Source organism: Fusarium vanettenii, assembly GCF_000151355.1.
Source record: "Fusarium vanettenii 77-13-4 chromosome 3 genomic scaffold NECHAsca_2_chr3_3_0, whole genome shotgun sequence".
Lineage (NCBI taxonomy): Eukaryota > Fungi > Ascomycota > Sordariomycetes > Hypocreales > Nectriaceae > Fusarium > Fusarium vanettenii.
In genome coordinates, this window is record NW_003315880.1 from 2,830,223 (window position 1) to 2,849,303 (window position 19,081).

The 19,081-nt window shown below is 52.1% G+C and overlaps 8 protein-coding genes across 8 annotated transcripts; 4 read left to right on the forward strand and 4 right to left on the reverse strand.

Moving 5' to 3' along the window:
• Positions 1–473: 473 nt before the first annotated feature.
• NECHADRAFT_35276 (uncharacterized protein) lies at positions 474–2,332 on the forward strand (the record flags this gene model as incomplete). Its single annotated transcript, XM_003052727.1, has 3 exons — positions 474–1,361; positions 1,902–1,999; positions 2,056–2,332. The coding sequence occupies 3 exons, from the start codon at positions 474–476 to the stop codon at positions 2,330–2,332; spliced, it is 1,263 nt and encodes a 420-aa protein (XP_003052773.1).
• Positions 2,333–3,443: 1,111 nt separating this feature from the next.
• Positions 3,444–4,506, reverse strand: NECHADRAFT_78102 (uncharacterized protein; the record flags this gene model as incomplete). Its single annotated transcript, XM_003053224.1, has 4 exons — positions 3,444–3,595; positions 3,693–3,770; positions 3,942–4,144; positions 4,190–4,506. 4 exons carry the CDS (start codon positions 4,504–4,506, stop codon positions 3,444–3,446), a joined length of 750 nt encoding a protein of 249 aa, XP_003053270.1.
• A 2,218-nt stretch (positions 4,507–6,724) lies between these two features.
• On the forward strand, positions 6,725–9,123 carry NECHADRAFT_99748 (uncharacterized protein). The gene is made up of 2 exons (XM_003052728.1): positions 6,725–7,099; positions 7,410–9,123. Exons 1-2 carry the CDS (start codon positions 6,997–6,999, stop codon positions 8,948–8,950), a joined length of 1,644 nt encoding a protein of 547 aa, XP_003052774.1. The 5' UTR covers positions 6,725–6,996; the 3' UTR covers positions 8,951–9,123.
• A 287-nt stretch (positions 9,124–9,410) lies between these two features.
• Positions 9,411–10,323, forward strand: NECHADRAFT_67636 (uncharacterized protein; the record flags this gene model as incomplete). The annotated part of the gene is made up of 2 exons (XM_003052729.1): positions 9,411–9,630; positions 9,677–10,323. The coding sequence occupies 2 exons, from the start codon at positions 9,411–9,413 to the stop codon at positions 10,321–10,323; spliced, it is 867 nt and encodes a 288-aa protein (XP_003052775.1).
• A 914-nt stretch (positions 10,324–11,237) lies between these two features.
• NECHADRAFT_78105 (uncharacterized protein) lies at positions 11,238–12,047 on the reverse strand (the record flags this gene model as incomplete). Its single annotated transcript, XM_003053225.1, has 1 exon — positions 11,238–12,047. One exon carries the CDS (start codon positions 12,045–12,047, stop codon positions 11,238–11,240), a length of 810 nt encoding a protein of 269 aa, XP_003053271.1.
• A 1,554-nt stretch (positions 12,048–13,601) lies between these two features.
• NECHADRAFT_78106 (uncharacterized protein) lies at positions 13,602–14,791 on the reverse strand (the record flags this gene model as incomplete). Its single annotated transcript, XM_003053226.1, has 3 exons — positions 13,602–13,714; positions 13,763–14,319; positions 14,373–14,791. The coding sequence occupies 3 exons, from the start codon at positions 14,789–14,791 to the stop codon at positions 13,602–13,604; spliced, it is 1,089 nt and encodes a 362-aa protein (XP_003053272.1).
• A 1,369-nt stretch (positions 14,792–16,160) lies between these two features.
• Positions 16,161–16,474, forward strand: NECHADRAFT_92115 (uncharacterized protein; the record flags this gene model as incomplete). The annotated part of the gene is made up of 3 exons (XM_003052730.1): positions 16,161–16,245; positions 16,297–16,383; positions 16,434–16,474. 3 exons carry the CDS (start codon positions 16,161–16,163, stop codon positions 16,472–16,474), a joined length of 213 nt encoding a protein of 70 aa, XP_003052776.1.
• A 322-nt stretch (positions 16,475–16,796) lies between these two features.
• NECHADRAFT_36480 (uncharacterized protein) lies at positions 16,797–18,950 on the reverse strand (the record flags this gene model as incomplete). The annotated part of the gene is given in 5 exon segments (XM_003053227.1): positions 16,797–16,993; positions 17,011–18,130; positions 18,183–18,511; positions 18,553–18,636; positions 18,758–18,950. 5 exon segments carry the CDS (start codon positions 18,948–18,950, stop codon positions 16,797–16,799), a joined length of 1,923 nt encoding a protein of 640 aa, XP_003053273.1.
• Positions 18,951–19,081: the final 131 nt, after the last annotated feature.

Genomic DNA, 19,081 nt, shown 5'->3' on the forward strand with positions numbered 1-19,081 from the left:
CCGCCCTCTAGTCTCCAGGGCTTCCGGCTACCTCGTGGCCACCCAATTCCTCCTCCTTCACGACCCCGATTACAGCCGTCAAAGTGGCGAGCCTACCGCAGGCGCGGGCCACCGCACGAATAGCCCATAGATCGAACCGATGGCTTCATCATAGTGTCGGCGTGAGCCGCGGGGCTCTCACGCGACACTTTGCTTCCGCCACGACTCCGACCACACATCACAAAAAGCCCGAGGCTATTCCCCCAGAGCTAGCAAGCTCGCCTTCATTACGACCATGGCAGGGCTCAGAGGTCAAGGCCAGATCAGTCACACCGACATCAACATCTCCTTCGTCACGATTCTACGTCCCTTCGGTTGTCCTGCCGGCCGGAAAAGCCAGAGCTGGGCCGGTCCATAAGATCCATATTTTAGGCGATGATGAGCGATCAAGATTCATCGCCCATGCTCTCTGCAGTGTCTACGATTCCGTCGAAATGCTGTCCTTCCGAGACATGCCCAAATCACGATACCAAAATGTCGAAAAGGTCCAACCTGACAGGACAAGAAGCAGCGCATACGCCGAAAAGAATACGGCTTTGGTTGAGGAGCCAGACACACCCAGCACCTCGCGCATTAATCAGTTACTAGTAACGGGTCGAGGATTTGAGGCTGTCAAAGCCATTGCCTCCGTCAAAGACCGAGTGGACGAAAACACAACCATCTGTCTTATGAACGACGGCATGGGAGTGCTCGAGGAGGTCCGTGAAACGATATTTAACGGAACATACTCCGGGCCCACCTTCATGCTGGGCCACATGAGCCATGCCTTGGTCTTCAACCGGAACCGTGGCTCTGTCAAGGAGCTCAAGGGTGGACGAACAGTTCTCACAATGGCCGACACAGCTTTGCGGTCTCTCAAGGGCCTGCGCGCGTCACCCGATCGAACCCTCGTGCGAAAATTACAGCTAGCCCCTTCACTTAAGGCATCCACAAGTCTGTACGACCAATGGCTGAAGTTCAAGCTCCCGTCGATGATGTTTACAGCTGCCGTTGAGCCGGTATGCGTGCTCCTGGATTTACCGTATAATGGCCTTTTGCACAACCGGTCAGCACAGAGCATGATGAACAAGCTTTTGGATGAGATGGCTAGGGTCGTGGAAAACCTTCCTGAGGTCCAAGGCTCTACTGAGCTAATTAACTTTCTCCAAGGAGAAGGTCTCAAGAGGTTTTGCTATCGCAGAATCACAGGAAAGGCCATGGCCCCCAGCGAGCTTGTAAAACGGATCGAGAAGGGCTTGCAGACGGACATGAACTACCAGAACGGCTACTTTTTGAAGCGGGCAAAGACATTGGGCCTTGAGATGCCGACCAATAAGCTGATGGTGCAGATGGTCAAGGCCAGGCGGGCAGAGGCGATGGAGAAGAGGAATGCATATATTCCTATGCAGGAAGCATCGATAGAGAGCATCAGGCAGAGGACGCGATCTCTTTCAGGGGGTGGGAGTCTTTTGGAGTAAGCATCATGAACTGGGTCATTCGGCGTCTGGGGAGTTCATGTACACAAGCATTGAAGGCGCAGCATCTCTAGAGCGTCCACTAAATTTTATTTAACGTTGCAAAAACGAATTTCTCTCGTAACTCAAAGTAACCTTGTGAGTAAGGCACTTGACCTTGTCTTGCTACCTGATGTCCAGCATCAACCTTGATGCTCTGCGGGGTCATGTGACGTTTTTAAATGCCCCTCCACAGAACAGGCGAGACAACCGAAGCAACCCCGCGGTCGGCGTTTGGCTGGGCTGATTAACATCGACTTACACACTGTTGACGTCGCGATACCTCAGAAATCATGGATGACGCAGAGCTAGAGCAGGTATTCGATTCTCTTCCTACAAGCTCAAGCGCACAACTCACATCGGTTCCAGATCAGAAAGGCTCGTCTTGAGCAGCTCAAGGCCCAAGGCGGCGGCGGCGGCGGCGGCGGCGGCGGCGGTTCCTCTGGGCAGCAAGAGCAGCAGCGACAGTCAGTAATATCCTCTCTACACCAACGACCCATGCTAACAAACCTCTCTGAAACAGACAAAACGAAGACGCGCGCCAGAGCATCCTCAACCAGATCCTCCACCCCGAAGCGGCCGACCGACTGGGCCGTATCCGCCTCGTCAAAGAGGAACGAGCCACCGACGTCGAGAACAGACTCATCATGCTCGCGCAGACGGGCCAGCTGCGGCAAAAGGTCACAGAGGCGCAGCTCAAGGAGTTGCTGAATGCCATGGCCGACAAGAAGGAGGAGGAAAAGATTGTCGTGAGCAGGCGCAAGGCTTGGGACGACGACGATGATGACCTGGATCTTTGAGGGAGGATATACTCCTTCTGCGTAAAATTCTGGTGGTTCTCGGTAGTTCAAGGGTTGATGAACAACTTTGAGCGGTAGTGACAAGAGAATAAATGCTACGGCGAGACTTAATAACATGATGCTTCCCTGGGTTGGAGCCATGCGCAGACAAAGAGCTTCGAGGTCTAAGAAGATCAACACTGATCGGGGCACACGACGAGACACGGCCTGTTACCAAGGCTAACCGGTGAAATTTTCTCAGTTGTCACAACAGGGGCCATCAACATCTGCAACTTTAAAGAAATCCTGTAGCTTATCCAGGCCGATCATGATGGTCACTGTCATCCACGGGTAAGACTTGAGGCTATGAGCTCTACAGGCATCTTTCACGGGAAGTTTTGTTCCAGGATCTGGAAGGGGTTTATGAAGGCGAGAGCTTCATCATATTCCAGATCGCCCTAATTCATATAACGTGCTAGCGTATGCTTTTTGAATGCGTTCGCGGGGACATCAGATTGTAATATAGTTATACATTTCGAACAGTTTCACGTCCATCAGGGCTCACAGTCATTAGACGTCCTACTCAGTGGCTACAAAACAACAACCCGTTGGTCGTGAGCATCTATGTCCATATCATCCAGTATGAGGATGGAAGCTTCTTAAATTGGGTCTATCGTAATATACTTACACACTAATAATAAGAATAACTAATGGTCGATTCACCACATTAGATATAAGAAGTACAGGTATGGTTGCAAGTTATACCCAAGTGCCTACCAAAGGATTCAGGGTAGGTGGGCGGACGTGGCGGGAGCTCATCGATAGGTGATTGACGACAACACTTACTGGAAGTGCCATTGGAAGACACTGAAGGGTTTTTTTTGCGATTATTTCCTAGACGGACAAGATCTATATTTATTACGCTGGGACTGATGATCTGGTCATCGCCATCATCAAGAGTCCGGTCGATATAGTCGGCGCAGCCCGAGTTGAGAAGCCGGATCCATTGGCCGCCTGATTCAAACTGAACGCGACCATGCCGGCTTGAGAATCCGCATTACCTCTCCAGATGGTCAAATTTCCCTCCAGCGCTCTTTCTTGAAAGGTCAAAGATCTCAGCAAAGTCTGCCATCTACAATTCAAGTTGGGTTCGCTCCTTTCGCTTAGTGGTAATGGCATTCTTGAATGCTACAACATATTTTCCCGTGGTCTCGACAGCGACTCTTTGGCGAACAGTCAGGCTGGTTTCCTCCTGGGGCTCAGTGGTGGATAGAGTAGACAAACCTGTACTCGATCACAATATGCATATTCGGGCTCTACTGTATTCTTTTTTTATAGTTGAAGCCTGGCCCTTGATGGGTTAACTGAGTCAGAAGATTACATTCGGGCTCCTTTGGTTGTCGACTCATCCAGTCTGCCAAGTGCATGTCGTCCCAATAGTCGCGGTACAAAATGTTTCCTAGCATTGGGTGTTGTAGATTAGATTTGAAGTATGAACATTTGAAGGCTGCCAAGGTCTTGTGGGCTTAACCCAAACTTGATGTAATCAAGTCTGGGATGGACTAGAGTTGATCCAGAGCTTCCAAGAATTTGAGTGTCTGTTTGTTACAGTCTACATGTACGAGCACACCCCTTCTTGGGTCTATCAGAAGATCGACCGTACGAATTGTCAGTTCCGCTCCCTTCAATGCCATTCTATCCGGGAAATGGATCCATCGAACAGCCTCAGATCGAAATGTGACATCCAGGCACTCAACCTGCCTCACGATTCGTGTCAATGGATGCCGGCCAAGATGCAGCCATCTCAGATACTTTCTTTCGGAGGTGGGGTTCCTGATGAATATCGTCACGGCCCTTCTTCGCATGCAGCAAGCTCACCAAACCTGGCAGATAGTCAGGTCTGAAGCTGCGTCGATGGCATCGTAGCCTGGGAAGCAATGGGCTCCTGGCCCTGCTGGCGTTGCTGTATTATCCACAAAGATGGGGATGTCTTGAGGGTTTTGGTGCTGGCTTTGGTTGCGGTTATACATCGCAGGTATGCCGTAGCGGGTGTCTCCAGGAGGAGAAGAAAGGTGGCTAGAGGAGAGATCCGGGGAGCTACTGATGCCATGACTGACGGGGGCAGCGAGGACAGCGATCCTCGAGCTCCAGCAGTAGTCGAAGTTTGTCCATGTAAGTCGGAGGTGTTGGTACATGCGTCCAGGCTTGTCTTGTAAACGCGCTCAAGAAAGCTTCCCCCCCCTAGCACAATTCTCCGAGCTCATAAGGGCTGGAAGATCTTGGGTTCCCAGGCTCACTCACGTCAATCGAAGACTAGGCCCTCAAAGCCTTTTCTCATTTTATGTGCAATGTTGATTCGTTCCCCATTCTTGGTTGCCATGGGAGTACAAAAGTATGAGGTCGAAGTTGACGTCGTCAAAGGATTGGGGCCAGAATTCACTGGCAAGCAGAGGGTTTCCGGGCTGGGACGTCATTTTACCATGAGCTAGAGTCAGGCCCAGGCCCATCCCAATCTTGTTCTTCCTCAAGGTGGCCAAAGCATGATGCCAATCAACCGTGTCAAGTGCGGCCTGCGTGGAGAAGTGTCGCCGAAACGAGGGTCGGTTCCCTTTATGACTCGAAGAACGGGGCTCAGCGGCCTGTCTTCAAGCAGAAGGTCATATTCTCGCTCAAGAAATCCCCGATTGAGTTGGTTCAAAGTCTGGGATGGATGGTTGAGATCAACTAGTTGAGATGGTCGCCCTCGTCTTTAAGTACCTGATGAGGGCAAGAGCGTCAGAGGAAGCCTTTGTTGGCGAGACCTCAAAGTTTATCCTATTTTCATTTGAAACTTTGTCATTGCATGTTGACCCTACAGTTATACTTTCGGTGAACCAAGAATAGGCTTGTGTGTTGCCTTTCTTCTCTTCACGGGGCTCCCTAGCATCGGTGAATTGACCACATCCAACAACAACACCATTGTGCCTAAACCTTGACGAGGCACAAGGTTTTGCATTGACTTCCCGTCTAGGCATTCAAAGTCTATTCTCGGAATCGTGCAACCACCCGGTGTAGCACAAGGGCCCAAAGAGCCGCGGATATGTAGTCAGCCGTAGAACCACATGCCACTCGAGGCCTCGACCTGCAAGTATCCGGTGTCATTTGGAAGCCAATCAAACACGCGGCCCGTTTACTTCAACCCTTTGTAATTGAATTTTGAATTTATCAAGATGTTAGGGAGAAATTTGGGCATGGTTGGTGAGAGCCTCGTTTGTACGTTGAGCCACAGTACCTCACAGTCACAGCCAGCCATCAAACAGACGCCACGGGACAGGGTACTCGGGTGAATGGCTCAAAGATACAAACAGAGATTGATGTCTCTTGTTGTTTCCTCATTGTGTACTTTCCTCACACATGAGAGTCATTGTTTAAGGCTGCGAGCGGTAATTCCAACATGTATCCCTCGTCTCACGCACTGCCCGACGGGCTTCCAAGGATGTCAAGCCGCATCCCCAACCGATCAACCTGCCCAGGCATGCGGCTGACCATCTCGACGCCTTTCCAAGTGGCCAAATGCTACGGTACATCAGCCATCCAAGCGGCTGATTCGGTGTGCACACACACACACACATAACGCACACGCACGTACACGTCGTCGGAGGCGGGCGTTTGTTGGACTCGGCGGAGGCGGGAAGCATTGTCGGGGTGGAATCTGGATCATGGCCGGCGTCCGGGGACCCGGTCGCCATTCCTTTCTTTTTTTCTGTTGGAAGGGCGCAGTCTCGCAGGAAGAAGAGGAGGTGATTTCAGCCATGGGATGCGATGCGATGCGATGCCATCCATCCATCCATCCATATAGGCGGGATACATATTGGGTGTGATGCTGGAGCGGGGAGCAAGGGGGAATGAATGGCAGTGTGAGGGAGGAGTCATGCCATTCATTGAAAGGATGGTTGCAGGGTGAAACAGCAGCAGCAGCTCCTCCTCCTCTCAGTCAGCCTGACACCAGCCCAGCTGCACCCGATAAACGATAAATCAGATTGTTGTGATTCTTTTCTTTTGTTTCCACCGCATTAAACATGGAGGGTATCTTCAGGCTCTGTCTCTGTCACTGCTATTGCCACTGCCACCCTCCATCCACCGGCATTGTTCCTCCGGTTCCCCTCTTGCAAGGGTATAACGCCAGCTTTTGGTCTCGCAGCTCAGGCGTACTCAAGCCCCAACAACAATAATTGGATGCTTGAACCATTCAGCCGGTTTTAGTTCTGCATCCGTTCCCATCCCGCCCGTCCCGTCTGACAGCCAGTCCGGGGTACTTGATACCGTACCATCGGCAGATGTACCCAGGCCCCCTCCATCCGTGGGATATCAGAAGGTTCTGGCTCTTCATGCAGATGCAGCTGTTGTTTCTGCACTTCTCCTCACTTGAATTCACAATCTCTCTTCTCGCACTCACGCATGTAGGCTGGCTGGCATGTAACCTACATACAGACGGATACTGTACAGACCAATACTGGGACGTAACCCGTTATAAGACACGCATATTATGACAGAATTGTCCCAATCAAACACCCATCCATCCATCTCAGTCTCAGTCCCGACGCCCGCGGGAGCCGCCCCCGCGACCTGACCTGCACTGCACTGCACCTTGCTCTGCCTGACCTACGTGTTTGCCAGTTGAGGCGGACCAACGAGCGAACCAGACCATGAGCCGACCTCTCCTTCCTTCCTTCCTTCCCTCCATCCATCTTTCCATCCCCTTTCTATCTCTCGCAGAATCACACCACGTGACTGACAGCTCAGCTCGAGGTAAGCTCATAATATTTTAATCCTTGTTGCCCGCCGCCAAATCGAGGCTTTTTTCCTTCTCATCTCCTCCAACATCACGACATCCATTACAAGATCACCATTCAGACTCTCGAGACCGTGGGGTGAATATGTCTATGATAGACAATTGACTCCATCTCATCTCTTCTCGTCTCGTACACCAGACTCGAGTCCTCTCGCTTTTGTCTCTTCTACTTCTTCTACATCTTCATCTTCTGTCTCTGCTTGGCTCTTATTGCCTTGCCTTGCCTTGCCTTCTTCTACCAACGGTAGCCAACCTACCTACCTCCAGTGATCCCGGCCTCTTTCAACAAGCTGCCTACCATGATTCGCCTCCCGGACGAGATCTGGCATTCCATCTTCTCTCGGTACCTATGCGACATACCCAACGTACAATGGATTCTGCTTCGGGACAGGCTCAATCGCGATCCTCTCAAAGTCCTGTTGATTCTGTCTCTCGTATCTCGCCAGTTTCACCGTGTAGCTCAGGGTCTGCTCTTCCAAGTTATCGTGGCCGGCGTTAGAGACGATGAGCACGAGCGCCAGGTCAAGCTCGCCCGTACCCTAGCTGCTCACCCCGACGTCGGTCTCAACACTAGGGCCATCGCCATCGACGATATCGAATGGCCAAGCGATGCCGGTCTCTCCAACATGCTCGAGCAGCGCATTGACTCTCTCAGCATGCCTCAATCCTTCCAGAGACTCTGGGATAAGAAGATGGACAGTACCTGCGGCAACATGACCCCTCGCGACAGAAACAACCTGACAAGTTTCATTCTGGCCCTGACACCCTACGTGAAACTGGTCGACATCACGTACAGTTGCCCGTCCCAAGCCTTGTTCTGGCTGCTAGGTGGAAGTTTGGGCAAGCGGAAAGAGCTTGCTTACACCGAAAGTAGCGAGTTCTTTGGCAACGAGGATGTGCAGACGCCCTTCGGCACCATGGCAGAAACCTATGCCAACCATCTCCCAAACCTGCAAGAGTTACGCCTGAGAGGTGTCGGTTACAACTCGGCCATTGAACCAAGCCCACCCATCACCGACTTCAGGCGCGTCCTGCTTCACCCCAACCTCAAGACACTACGAGCCCAAGGCTTCCACTGGCTGGGCTTTGAGAAGGAGACGAGACTCTGGGCCAGTTTTCCCATTCGTCTCCAGCGTCTGGACCTCTCCGAAGCCATCATTGATGCTCCAACAGTCAGACACATCTTGGCCATCTGCAAGGATCTCCGTAGCCTCTACATCACACTCGGGAATGTCCGCAAGTCGGGATTTGATATCAACTGGGAATTCAACCTGACCAGCGTTGGCCACTCGCTGAGGCAACTAGGCCGGAACCTAGTCGAGTTTGGTTTACACACCGACGGCTATGAAGAGCACCGTCATTGTTATGGGAGAATTGGCTCTCTGGAAAGCATGACAAAACTGAAGCATCTCTGTGTCACGAAGGAACACCTCGTGGGCGTCCACGGGTGGGAGGGAACGCTGCAACTCAACGAGGCCCTACCCTTTACACTGGAGACGCTGTGCCTCTACTCCGAATATTACGTTTCCCCGGATGCCGACTATCCCGACCTCTACCAGGAGGTCAACGACGAAGTTTGCGGTGTGCTGGTAGGCGGCGACTACCCCGACTTACGAGAGGTTACCATATTACGATTCAGCACGGAGGAAAAGGTCAGAGGTGGTGAGTTTGGCGGCGCTGTCGAGGGCTGGGACCTCGTTGAAACGATACAGATTGAACCGGGGTATAATCCCAAGAAACTGATGCACCTCAATACATATCTTACTCGGAAAAGGACATTTGGGCCGGATGTTGCGATCTCGGCTTGATCTTGGGCGCACGATTGACGATCTACTTGGGTAGTGTTATGAAGCGGATTGGTATTGGATTGGGTAAATTGACATGAGATATGACTTTGGGAACCTTGATTAATACATTACACTCGTTTGGCAGATCAGGATTGGGTCTTGTGGTGAATGAATATCAATCTCAGTGAGAGAGGCGTCGTCTCAGGATGCTGGAGGAGGTGCTCATCAGTCCCTGACTGTGTTCAACAGATCACAAGAACAATCAGCTAGCAAGATCCTTTGACTCATGATGAAATCTAATCACCAGAACAAAATAAACAATTACTCACCAGCTGCCTTGTGAAGCTATTCTCGCGTGACGTTCGTATGGTTTGCTGTTTTGGGTTGGGAGCTTAGTCATGGCGGATGCCCATGTCTCCATCAACACCACCATTCCTCAACATCGTACCATCACCAACCTGTTGCCGGATTGTCCGTCGCAATGGAGGCTGCTCTGCCACGGCTGCGGTCAATTGGGTCTGCCCGACAGGGCTACACCCTTCTGCGTGCTACAGCTTGTGTTTCTTGCTCTCACCGCGGCTTCTCGAGCTTGAACCGACCCCCGCCAAATTATCCCGGCCATGTGCCTCTGACGAGGGTTGAGCGGGCTGGAATGGCCATTGGGGCCAGTCTGTGGTCCTTTTTCGACCCGTATCGTCATGGTATGCACTCTACACCCTTCTGTTCGCTATAGCTAACTCGTCACAGACCTCATCGCTGCCACCGGTGAGGCCACCGCAACCCCATACTTCATCTACCGCCTCCGCGACGCCATGCTCGCCGACCCGACCGGTCGCCGCATCCTCCGCGCCCGACCCCGCATCTCGTCCAAGACCCTCTCCCTCCCAGCCCTACGCGCCCTCCCGGAGAACACAGTCGGCCGCGCCTATGTCGGATGGCTCGACCGCGAGGGCGTATCGCCCGATACCCGCTCCTCGGTGCGATACATTGACGATGAGGAGTGTGCATACGTCATGCAGCGGTACCGCGAGTGTCACGACTTTTACCATGCCCTCACGGGCTTGCCGATCGTGAGGGAGGGTGAAGTCGCGCTCAAAGCGTTTGAATTCGCAAACACGCTCCTCCCCATGACGGGTCTAAGCATCTTTGCAGCAGCGACCATGAAGCGCAGCGAGAGGCAGCGCTTCGCGAGCATCTACCTCCCTTGGGCGATCAAGAACGGCGCCCGGGCAAAGGAGGTGATCAACGTCTTTTGGGAGGAGAGGTTGGAGGATGATGTGGATGACCTGCGGAGGGAGCTGGGGATCGAGAGGCCGCCGGACATGAGGAGTATTCGTAAGAGGGAGAGGGAGGAGAAGAAGAGGTTGAAGGAGCTGAGAGAGGGGGGGTTTTGATACCCTTTTGTACCCGTCGCCCCCTTGATTATCTTTGTGTAGTTGTACTATAGTGTAACATATTTGTGATCCTGGTGATGTCTGAGTACTTGTCCGTGGAGCGAGCCAGGAGTTGGAAGGTGGTTGCTTCCATGTGTGTCGTGGTCCTGAATAGATGTCTGACGAGGCTCATCAGATGATGAAGCTCATGACACATATGCTTCGATTGACATGGTCAACGGCCGATAAAGCTTGCAACGTCAGGGCCAAGTTTGACGGTGTGTGTTGATAAGTCGTCATCACGACGGCTTCGAGTTGCCTCGTAATGAGAGTGAGTATACACCAACAATGTGATGGCGCCACGCAGTCCAAGGAGAAAGCAAGCCACTAATACCAAATATTTAGAGAGTATTTATAGAGTAATAATTATTATAATTGCATGTTTTATCATCTCCTTTTCTCTTTTAGCAGGATTATTTCCTCGTAAATCAAGAGTCTTCCCTCAGACTCAAGAGGTGTTTTGCTCTTTTGGTGTCTCATCTTTTTCTTGGACCGCCAACGACACTGGGACCAATCATTCTCGATCTACTCAAAAAGAGTTCATGACATTGCAATCCAGATGCTAGACTAGCAAGTTTTCTTACTCTTCAAATCCCGTGTGGTTTCATCGTCGAGAGACTTGTTACAATCCAGGGGCTCTAGTTCTAGTCCGCCCCCAACATCACTCGTATCAGACATTTACAAGACACTTTCGATCACTCACAACTCCAACTCAGTCAATCAGTGTCCAAGGGTCGAAGATAGATTAGGCATCAAGTGGATTGATCCTCAAGTCATAGTATTATTAGTAGAGGCAATCGTCGACGGTGCAGCTTCGAGTTGAGAGTTTCCTGCAAATGTCTAGACCATCCTCCTTTCCAGTGTCATTGACACCCCTAGAGCTTAGATTCTCTAGCTTCCTTAGGTTCTTCAGGTTCCTTCTCATCCTTGGAGTCTTCCCCGTCCTTGCTCGTCCTCTTCTCAACCTTCTTCTTCAACTCCTCAAACTCAGCCGGCGGACAGCAGTACAAGATAATATCAGGTTCATCCCCATACATGACCGTCCCCCACTCATTGCCGCCGCCAGCACTCATCCAGCCATAAGTGTACACAAGTACACCCGAGTCGTTCTCGAAACCCGCTGTCTCTGGTTCATCGTCCTCACTTCCAGCTTCACTCTCGACATCATCATCAGCGTCGTCTGTCTCGTCGTCGCTTTGGTACATGGGGTCCGCCTCGACAAACACCTTGGGAAGCTCCTCGCCGTACATCGTGTCAATGATTGCATTCATAAAATCCTCCTTTGTCACGCCAGTTTCGTTCTTCAGCTGGATGGCGGGCTCCGAGGGGGACTGGCAGCAGGGACATCCCATCACGTGCATGTCGTCGAACAAGGTGACGGAACACGTAGAAACGGGCGGCTCAGTCAGGTAGTGAGGAATCTCTTCGTTTTTCAAAATTGAATCCTTGAGGTTTGTAAAGACCCCTCGCCAGTATGTCTGGAATGTCGAAGGCACAGAGGGGTCAAAGGGTGGGCTGGCTGGGAAGGCCTCCTTGGTGGCATCAGTAATGGCATCAATCATCGGCCGCCATTTTTCGAAGATAGGACCTGGGTCGGAATCTTCCTCAGATTCTTGAGCATCCTTGGTCTCTTCGATTTGAGCCTCCTCGAGGATGTTGGCCTTGTTGACGTCTTCTGTAGCCATGGTGGAGTGTCGTCTGAGGATGGTAAACGTCTGAGATTCAACGGCGAAAAGAGTAGAACAGCGCGATGGATGTATAGAAGGTCTTGCAGGAGATAAAGGCTGCCTCAATGTCAGTAATCTGATAGTAGCGAATAAGCCGTCAGGGATTCACGGCCTGACTCACACGGCGACTCAATGCCTCAGCCCCCAAACGATCAATTGTTCCACAGAGGCGATGCCGAGGGACAATCCTTGAGAGTGTTCGAATTGGGACTTTGAATGGCATTTGTCTTTCTCTAGCAAAATGTCAACACAAGAGACCTGCGCCTCAAATCAATCACGGGGGCACAGAGTTGGGCATGTCAGACGGTTGTCGAAGCGAGGTTTTGGTGCTTACATGCCCAGCATAAATCCAGCCTCAGGCAGCAGTCACAGGCTACAGTGGCAGGCAACAATGATGATTGCGGTAATAAACAACTCGTCTTCTCTTGGCATCTTAACTAGATGAGTCTGGATGCGTATTTGGGTTGTGGTTCAAGAACAAGGGAGTCTGACACACCAACGATTCGGCATTCCACCAGACTTCTCATCGTAAACTCACTAGAATCTCGATGAACTAGTAATACAATACTATAAGTCTCAGGAGAAAGTACTCCAAAGCATTTTATAGCTCTTAATCCACCTGTTCAAGTCGGCGGACGGGAAGTCTCACCAAGACCGGGTGATCTAGGCACACTTTACCATGGACACGCATTCAGGAGTTTTGAGAAGAAACCATAAATCTAGCTTCAGTCTCAGCTGTCCATAGACCTCCTGTTTGCTCCCCTCACAGCCTAGTGACCCCATTTCAATCCGGCGAATCCTCCAACCAAGTGTCGTGATGTAACCTTGGCAAGAGCTCATAGTCGATTTGGCCTCCATCAGACGCAAGAGGCATGAGATGCCTGCTCAGTCCTCATCCGAACATGTCCAGGTAGAGTTCCAAATGCCGGACACCAAGCGAGGCTCAGTCTCATCCATAACATGGTAGAAGCCATCTTCCAGCTCGAGTGACACTCTGTGAATGCTTCACAACCTTGGTAGATACACAGGAGACACAAAACCATAAACACACTCATTCAAAGTCAATAATCGCTCTGTTACGCCTGTGCCTAACCTTACATGCCTAAATCTATTGATACAATTGAGAGAGGCCGCGTCTCCAGTTTTCCTTTCTGAATCGCTTCCTCCTGACACTTGTCCATGCGCATGCCACATCCTTTCCCGGAATCAAGACGCCACTAGTTGTTGCATTAAACGAGGAACCTTCACTGCATCCTGGTCCAGGATGCCATTATAGCAATCTTGAGGCAGGTGAGCAGCCCGGACGAGGCTCTTTGGTCCTGGTTTCCTACCGTCGTCCGAGTTGCTCACGCCTTGGGCACCGCCCGGGTCGTCGCCAGAGGTCTGGCTGAACGATAGTTAGGTCGCTACCTGGATCGAAGCTTCTAACTGCGTGACCTAGAAGAATTAGCCATGTTTCACCACAGTATGCGTAGTGAAGAAATTATCAACGTACCAAACGCCCGCCTAGCTCTATTCTGGGCGTGGTCGCTTAGCACCGTGCGGGTTGCCCCAATCGCCGCCTCCGCCTTGGTTCTGGTTGAAGCCAAAGCCGGGGTTAAAGTTGGGAGGCATGCCTTGGAAGCCTGAGGGGGTTAGCTGTACTCCATCACAGTCGATGAGTTTCAACATACCAGGCATCCCATTGGGGCCCATCATGCCCATCCCCATGTTCCCGGGCATACCCATAGGCATTCCGCCCATAGGGTTCATACCCATCATGCCTCCTCGACCTCCTCGCATTCCACCAGGGCCACCACGCATGCCTCCACCCATCATGCCGCCTCGGTTGTTGAAGCCGCCAAAGTTGCCGCCGCCCATGGGTCCGTTGAATCCACCTCCCATGTTGGGGTTGAAGCCGCCCATGTTGTTATTGTTATAGTTGCGGTTGTTGTAGTTGCCCTGGTTCATACCGCCACGGTTGTATCCGCCGCGTCCACCTCGGAAGCCACCGCCAAAGTTTCCTCCCATGTTGTTGCCGCGGTCGTTATAAGAACCTGACGATGAGCGGTTCTGGTCCTTGGCCCGGGCTGGAGCGTCCTTGGGCAGTGTCTTGAAGGGGTTGACATTGGGGTTCCAGTAGCTCAAGTTGATCTTCTTGTGACCAGCTTGGTTCTCGGCCATGATCTGTTCGACGGTGTGCTTGAATGCGGTCGCCGCCTGAGGTGAGTAGTACTCAACGTATGCTTGGCTAGAAAACGGTCAGTTACTCCATCCAGCTCATCAAATCCTTGAGAATCGTACCCCTTGCTCTTGCCGTTGACCTTGTGCTCGCTAAATGTAATGTCCTTGAGCTCTTCTTCACACTCAGCTTGTCGTGCCCATCCTCGAATGTCGTCATCCGTGGTCCACCAATTCAACTCGGAGATCATGACTGAAGTGGTAGCAGCCTGGTCAACTGGCCGACCATCTTCTTCCTGCTTCCGCTTGGTCCCTTGTTGAGAGCCAGAACCGTGATGGCCAGAATCGTGGCTTTGACCCCGATGGCTGTTTTGCGGGTGGTGTTCATCCATGTTCTGATCATCGTGGCTATCCCGTCGGTGGTCGTCATGGTGGTGATCCTGGTGGTGGTGGTGGTGACCACCATCGCCGCGCTGGTCATCCTGCTGCTGCTCGTTGTTGGCATCGCCGTAAAAGTCGATCTCAAAGTCCTCTTCGGCCATTTTAGCCGGTTCGATGCACGAGGCACAGGTTAGTGCCGTGCAAGCGATCTAAAAGTCAACGAGGATGAGGTTGGTCAAAAGTGATAATTAGTCTGCGAGATACACGAGACGGCCTCTGGTCTTTACACTTGGTCATCAGCCACTGATCGCTCCGTTTCCAAAAACCGCACCCCAAAGACTTAGAGGCCTTGAAACACCAGTGTGATGATGAAAGATGAACAGGACTGGAAGCTTGCAATACGTACACTCCTCGGGTGACAGGACAGGATGGATTGAGGTCCAGATGATACCTCCAGACAAGACGATCCTCGACAAGGAGACAATCTTGAGGACGAAGCTCTATGCTCGCAATCCTCGATATCTAGCTCCTGGGCAAAGGCACAGGTACAGGCGGGGAGCAGTGGAATAGAGGATGCCGTCTAGCCCGATCAACCTTCCTCCTTTCCTTCTGCGAGCGCTTCCTTCGGTCGGTGATCAATCGCGATTCGGTCGCTGGCAGATTCGACGTCGAAAACTGCGCTTAGAGATCCGTCAACGTCTGGCTGTCCGATTATTCAATCGGCGGCGCGTGGTTCGTTGGTTGTCGGCCCTTCCGTCACCGTTCTGAATCAGGCTCTCGCGGCGCACGCTCACGCAGGTCGAACCGGGAAGAAGTAGCTAGCTTAATGAATCAAAGCGCCGGTAAGCAAACTCGAAATAAAAAGAAAAAAGGATAGAGAACGTTTGAAGATGGGCCCGAGATTCGCGTTGCAAGAGATGATGGACGTTGAGGTTTTACGAGAACCCAAGGTTGCGAGGAGAAAGAGCTTCGCGCCTTCTTTCCGGGGAAGGAGCTTCGCAAGCAAAAGCCAAACGGCACGGCAACACCTGCACAGGGCTTCCCTCCTGCCTCCCCCCGGCGGCAGCTGGCGTCTAGCGGCTCGCGTCTGGGGGAAATAGCCTGGGAAAGCCGCAGGCAACCAGCTCGACCCCACTTTCCATGCTTCCGCGACTCTCCACTCTCTGGGGCTGAAGCGGTGGCATCAGGGGAGAGAAACCGTTGCTCTGGCTGTGGCTGGTGAGGTCCAGACTCTCATTCCCGGAACATCCGACGGCCCGTCCGCCCTTTCGGAAATCTGGCCTTCCCCCAATTGGAAATTATTGTTAACACGTCGTTCGCACGCACGGGGTGGGCAGCTGTCATTACTGGATCACCAAAAGAGGCCCCCTTTGCGCATCCTCGACCTTTTTGACTCTCCTTTCTCCCATCCACTCACGCGACCCATCAACGACCCTTTTTCTACTGACGAACCTGTCGTCCCTCTATTCTTCTTCGTCCAACTTACTTTAATATCGTCTTTTCGACCTCCTCTCCTTAACACCCGCCAAAATGTCCGACCAGGTTCAAGAGCTTCTCGAGGTTCCCTCCGAGTTCGTCAAGGATGGTGTTCAGTTCATGCGACGATGCACTAAGCGTACGCCTCCCTTTGCGCTTATTTCGGTTTCTTACTAACTTGATCTTCTAGCCGACCAGCAGGAGTTCCTCCGACTCTGCCAGGCTGTTGGCGTTGGCTTCCTCATCATGGGCGCTGTCGGCTACGTTGTCAAGCTGGGTACGTTCTCAATCACCACCCAATGCGACTCTACTCTAACCCGAATGCAGTGCACATCCCCCTCAACCATGCTCTCGTGGGCAGCGCATAAACGGCCAACCGACGGGTGGAAATCTGATGGTGGCGACTCTACGATAATCCCCAGCTAGCAGATGGCGCGGCTGGGGCGTCACACACAACCTTTCTTGTTGCGAGTACCTTCAATGGGGCGGAGTTTAACGGAATCATGGCGGGAACGCGACATCATACTACGCCGGAATTCGGTCGAGCGCCGTGAGGACGATGGTGTCCTTTTTTGCGTGCAGGGGGAGCTGTGCAAATGGGGTTGAGACGACACCCCATGGAGGCAGCTGGGGAAGACGATCAATTGTACAAAAATATATCCAAAGTCTTTTCTGCAATCTTGTCTCGCTCTAATGAATAGCATACGTCGAGTTGTAGTACAAGTCTGGGTCTTCCTTGAGCACGTTGCTGACGCTCCGGCCCATGGGTGTATCTCCCTCGTCGTCAACGTTCTCATTGAACGAGTGTACTGAGCAAGTTCCCTGCGCCATGTTGTGTCCATTCCAAGCAGATGCTGGAGAGTTGTCAGTTGGGTGGAACAAAGTAACTTAGAAGTTAACTTACCAACAAGAACAGGGGCGTTGGGATGCCAGCTGGCATCACGAACACAGGTTCCCCAGTCGCCGCGCTCATCGAAGTGGTAAAGGCGATACCGGTGGTTCATTGGTCGTGTGCGCATCGTCGCCTTCTTGACATCGACAATGCCAGCCAATGTAGCGTCCATATTCCAGATATACACCTTTCCGTCTGTGCTGCCAGAATACACATACCTCGAGTTGGTCGCCGAAGGAGGTGAAAAGTGGCATCTGATTAGAGTTCGGAGTACCTTGTGGCCTCGGAACGTTACCAATGAGTTGTCGTTGGGGTGTACGTCCCAGTCCTCGTCGTCATAGACTCCTCCGCGGTAGTCAAAGTCGCTATTCTGCGTGTGTCGGGTAGGGTTCAACTCCTTGAATCGGTTGGTAGACATGGCCATTCGGAGATCCCAGAGCTTCATGCTTTGGTCCTTGCCATTGCTGAGAATGTACCGCCCGTCACCCTTGCTGTCGATGTACGTCAAACCTTCGATATGGCCCACGAATGCTCCAGCTTCTCGGTTGTCGCCCATACTTCGCCGATCCCAGACCTTGATTGTTGTGTCATCAGATCCCGAGTAGAGAATGTGAGGAGACATCTTGTCAGCGAAACAAACGGCATTGACATCGTCCTGATGCCCACGAACGTGGTGCAGAACCGTCCGTGACTCAATGTCGTATACAACGAGAGACGCCGCGCTAGTTCCTGCAACCAGCTCTCTCCCATCGCCAGAAAACCGAACAGACCAGATGCCGAAGCCACGTCGCCCGTGCCATCCATGCCTAGTCCCATCGTCGAGATCCAAGGTGTATGGGTCCCCGGTATCGTTTGGGTCAGTAGGAGCAATCGAGACCATGGTTTGGATCGAGGTGTAGGCGAGCCATTTGTTGTCAGGGCTTAGCGAGGCGTCTGTAAGTGTCCACTGACCCCAGGGATAGCTGACTGTCTTGTAATGCTTCCAGTTGTATGGGTTAGATGTGTCGTACATCCTGACCTTGAAGTCTTGGGAGCAAGCGAAGAAGAAGTTTCCATCATCGGAGAACTGTCCCGAGTATACAGGGTCATCAAAGTGAATGATCTGTTCCGCTCTGCTCCGTGGCAACATACTCTAACATGTCATATTAGTTGAGTTTGCTAGGTCATGTCGGTGAAGCTCATACCTGTGTGATGAGAGCGTTGTTTCTTAACCGATCCTCTCGGTCACCCAACGCCAACTCACGCTCCAACATTCTCGTAGCTAGACGCTTCTTGGCCTGGAAGTTGTAGTCGTTGGCACCAAACACCCCCGACCGCATGAGCTTGATGCCCTCCTCGCTCGGCACCTTCGGGAAACGATTCGGGTCTTTGGGTGTGCGCCGTCTTCCCAGAGGCCACTGCAAGAATTCAATATCGCTTTCGGGGTCATCTTGGAACAGGACGTTGGTGAGTTCCCGATTGCGCATCAGTGCAACAAGTTGTCCTCTGGTCAGTAGGCCTGTTCTGGCACCGGCTTGGTAAAGTCAGTTCTCTTCTCAGTTGAGAGTAAAGAACAATACTTACATCGTATGAGATTCAGAATGCGCTGTGCACTTTCGTCATCATCCTCGTCTTGATCGTTCTGGTCTTCGTTGGCGCCTTCTTCACCGTCATCGTTGGTTAACAAGACCTCAAACTGGAGGCCACCGTTGGCGTCTATACATCTTGTCAGATAAAGCTCGGCAAATCCTCATGCTTATCTCAAGCATACCTTGAAAACCATCGTCGTCATCTTCATCCGGCTCGTCCTGGTAATCGGGATCTTCGTCGTCGTCCTCATCATCCTGTTCTACTTCGTAGTACCATGCCGGACCTGCCGAAGGTTCTCGATCGCTTTGCTCCTCATGAGCTTCTCGGTCATTTTCATTCCCCTGCTGTGATTCCGAGCTCCTTCCTTCGTTAAGAGGAGCCATATTGAGTTCTGGGTGTGAGGTGTCGTGAGTGAGATGGCAGCTCACGATTGGACCTAGTGTTGCTTGCTAAGCGAGACCGCTGGGAGGGGACAGGGCGGCCGACTGGCGGGATAGACGGAATAGATTGTCAA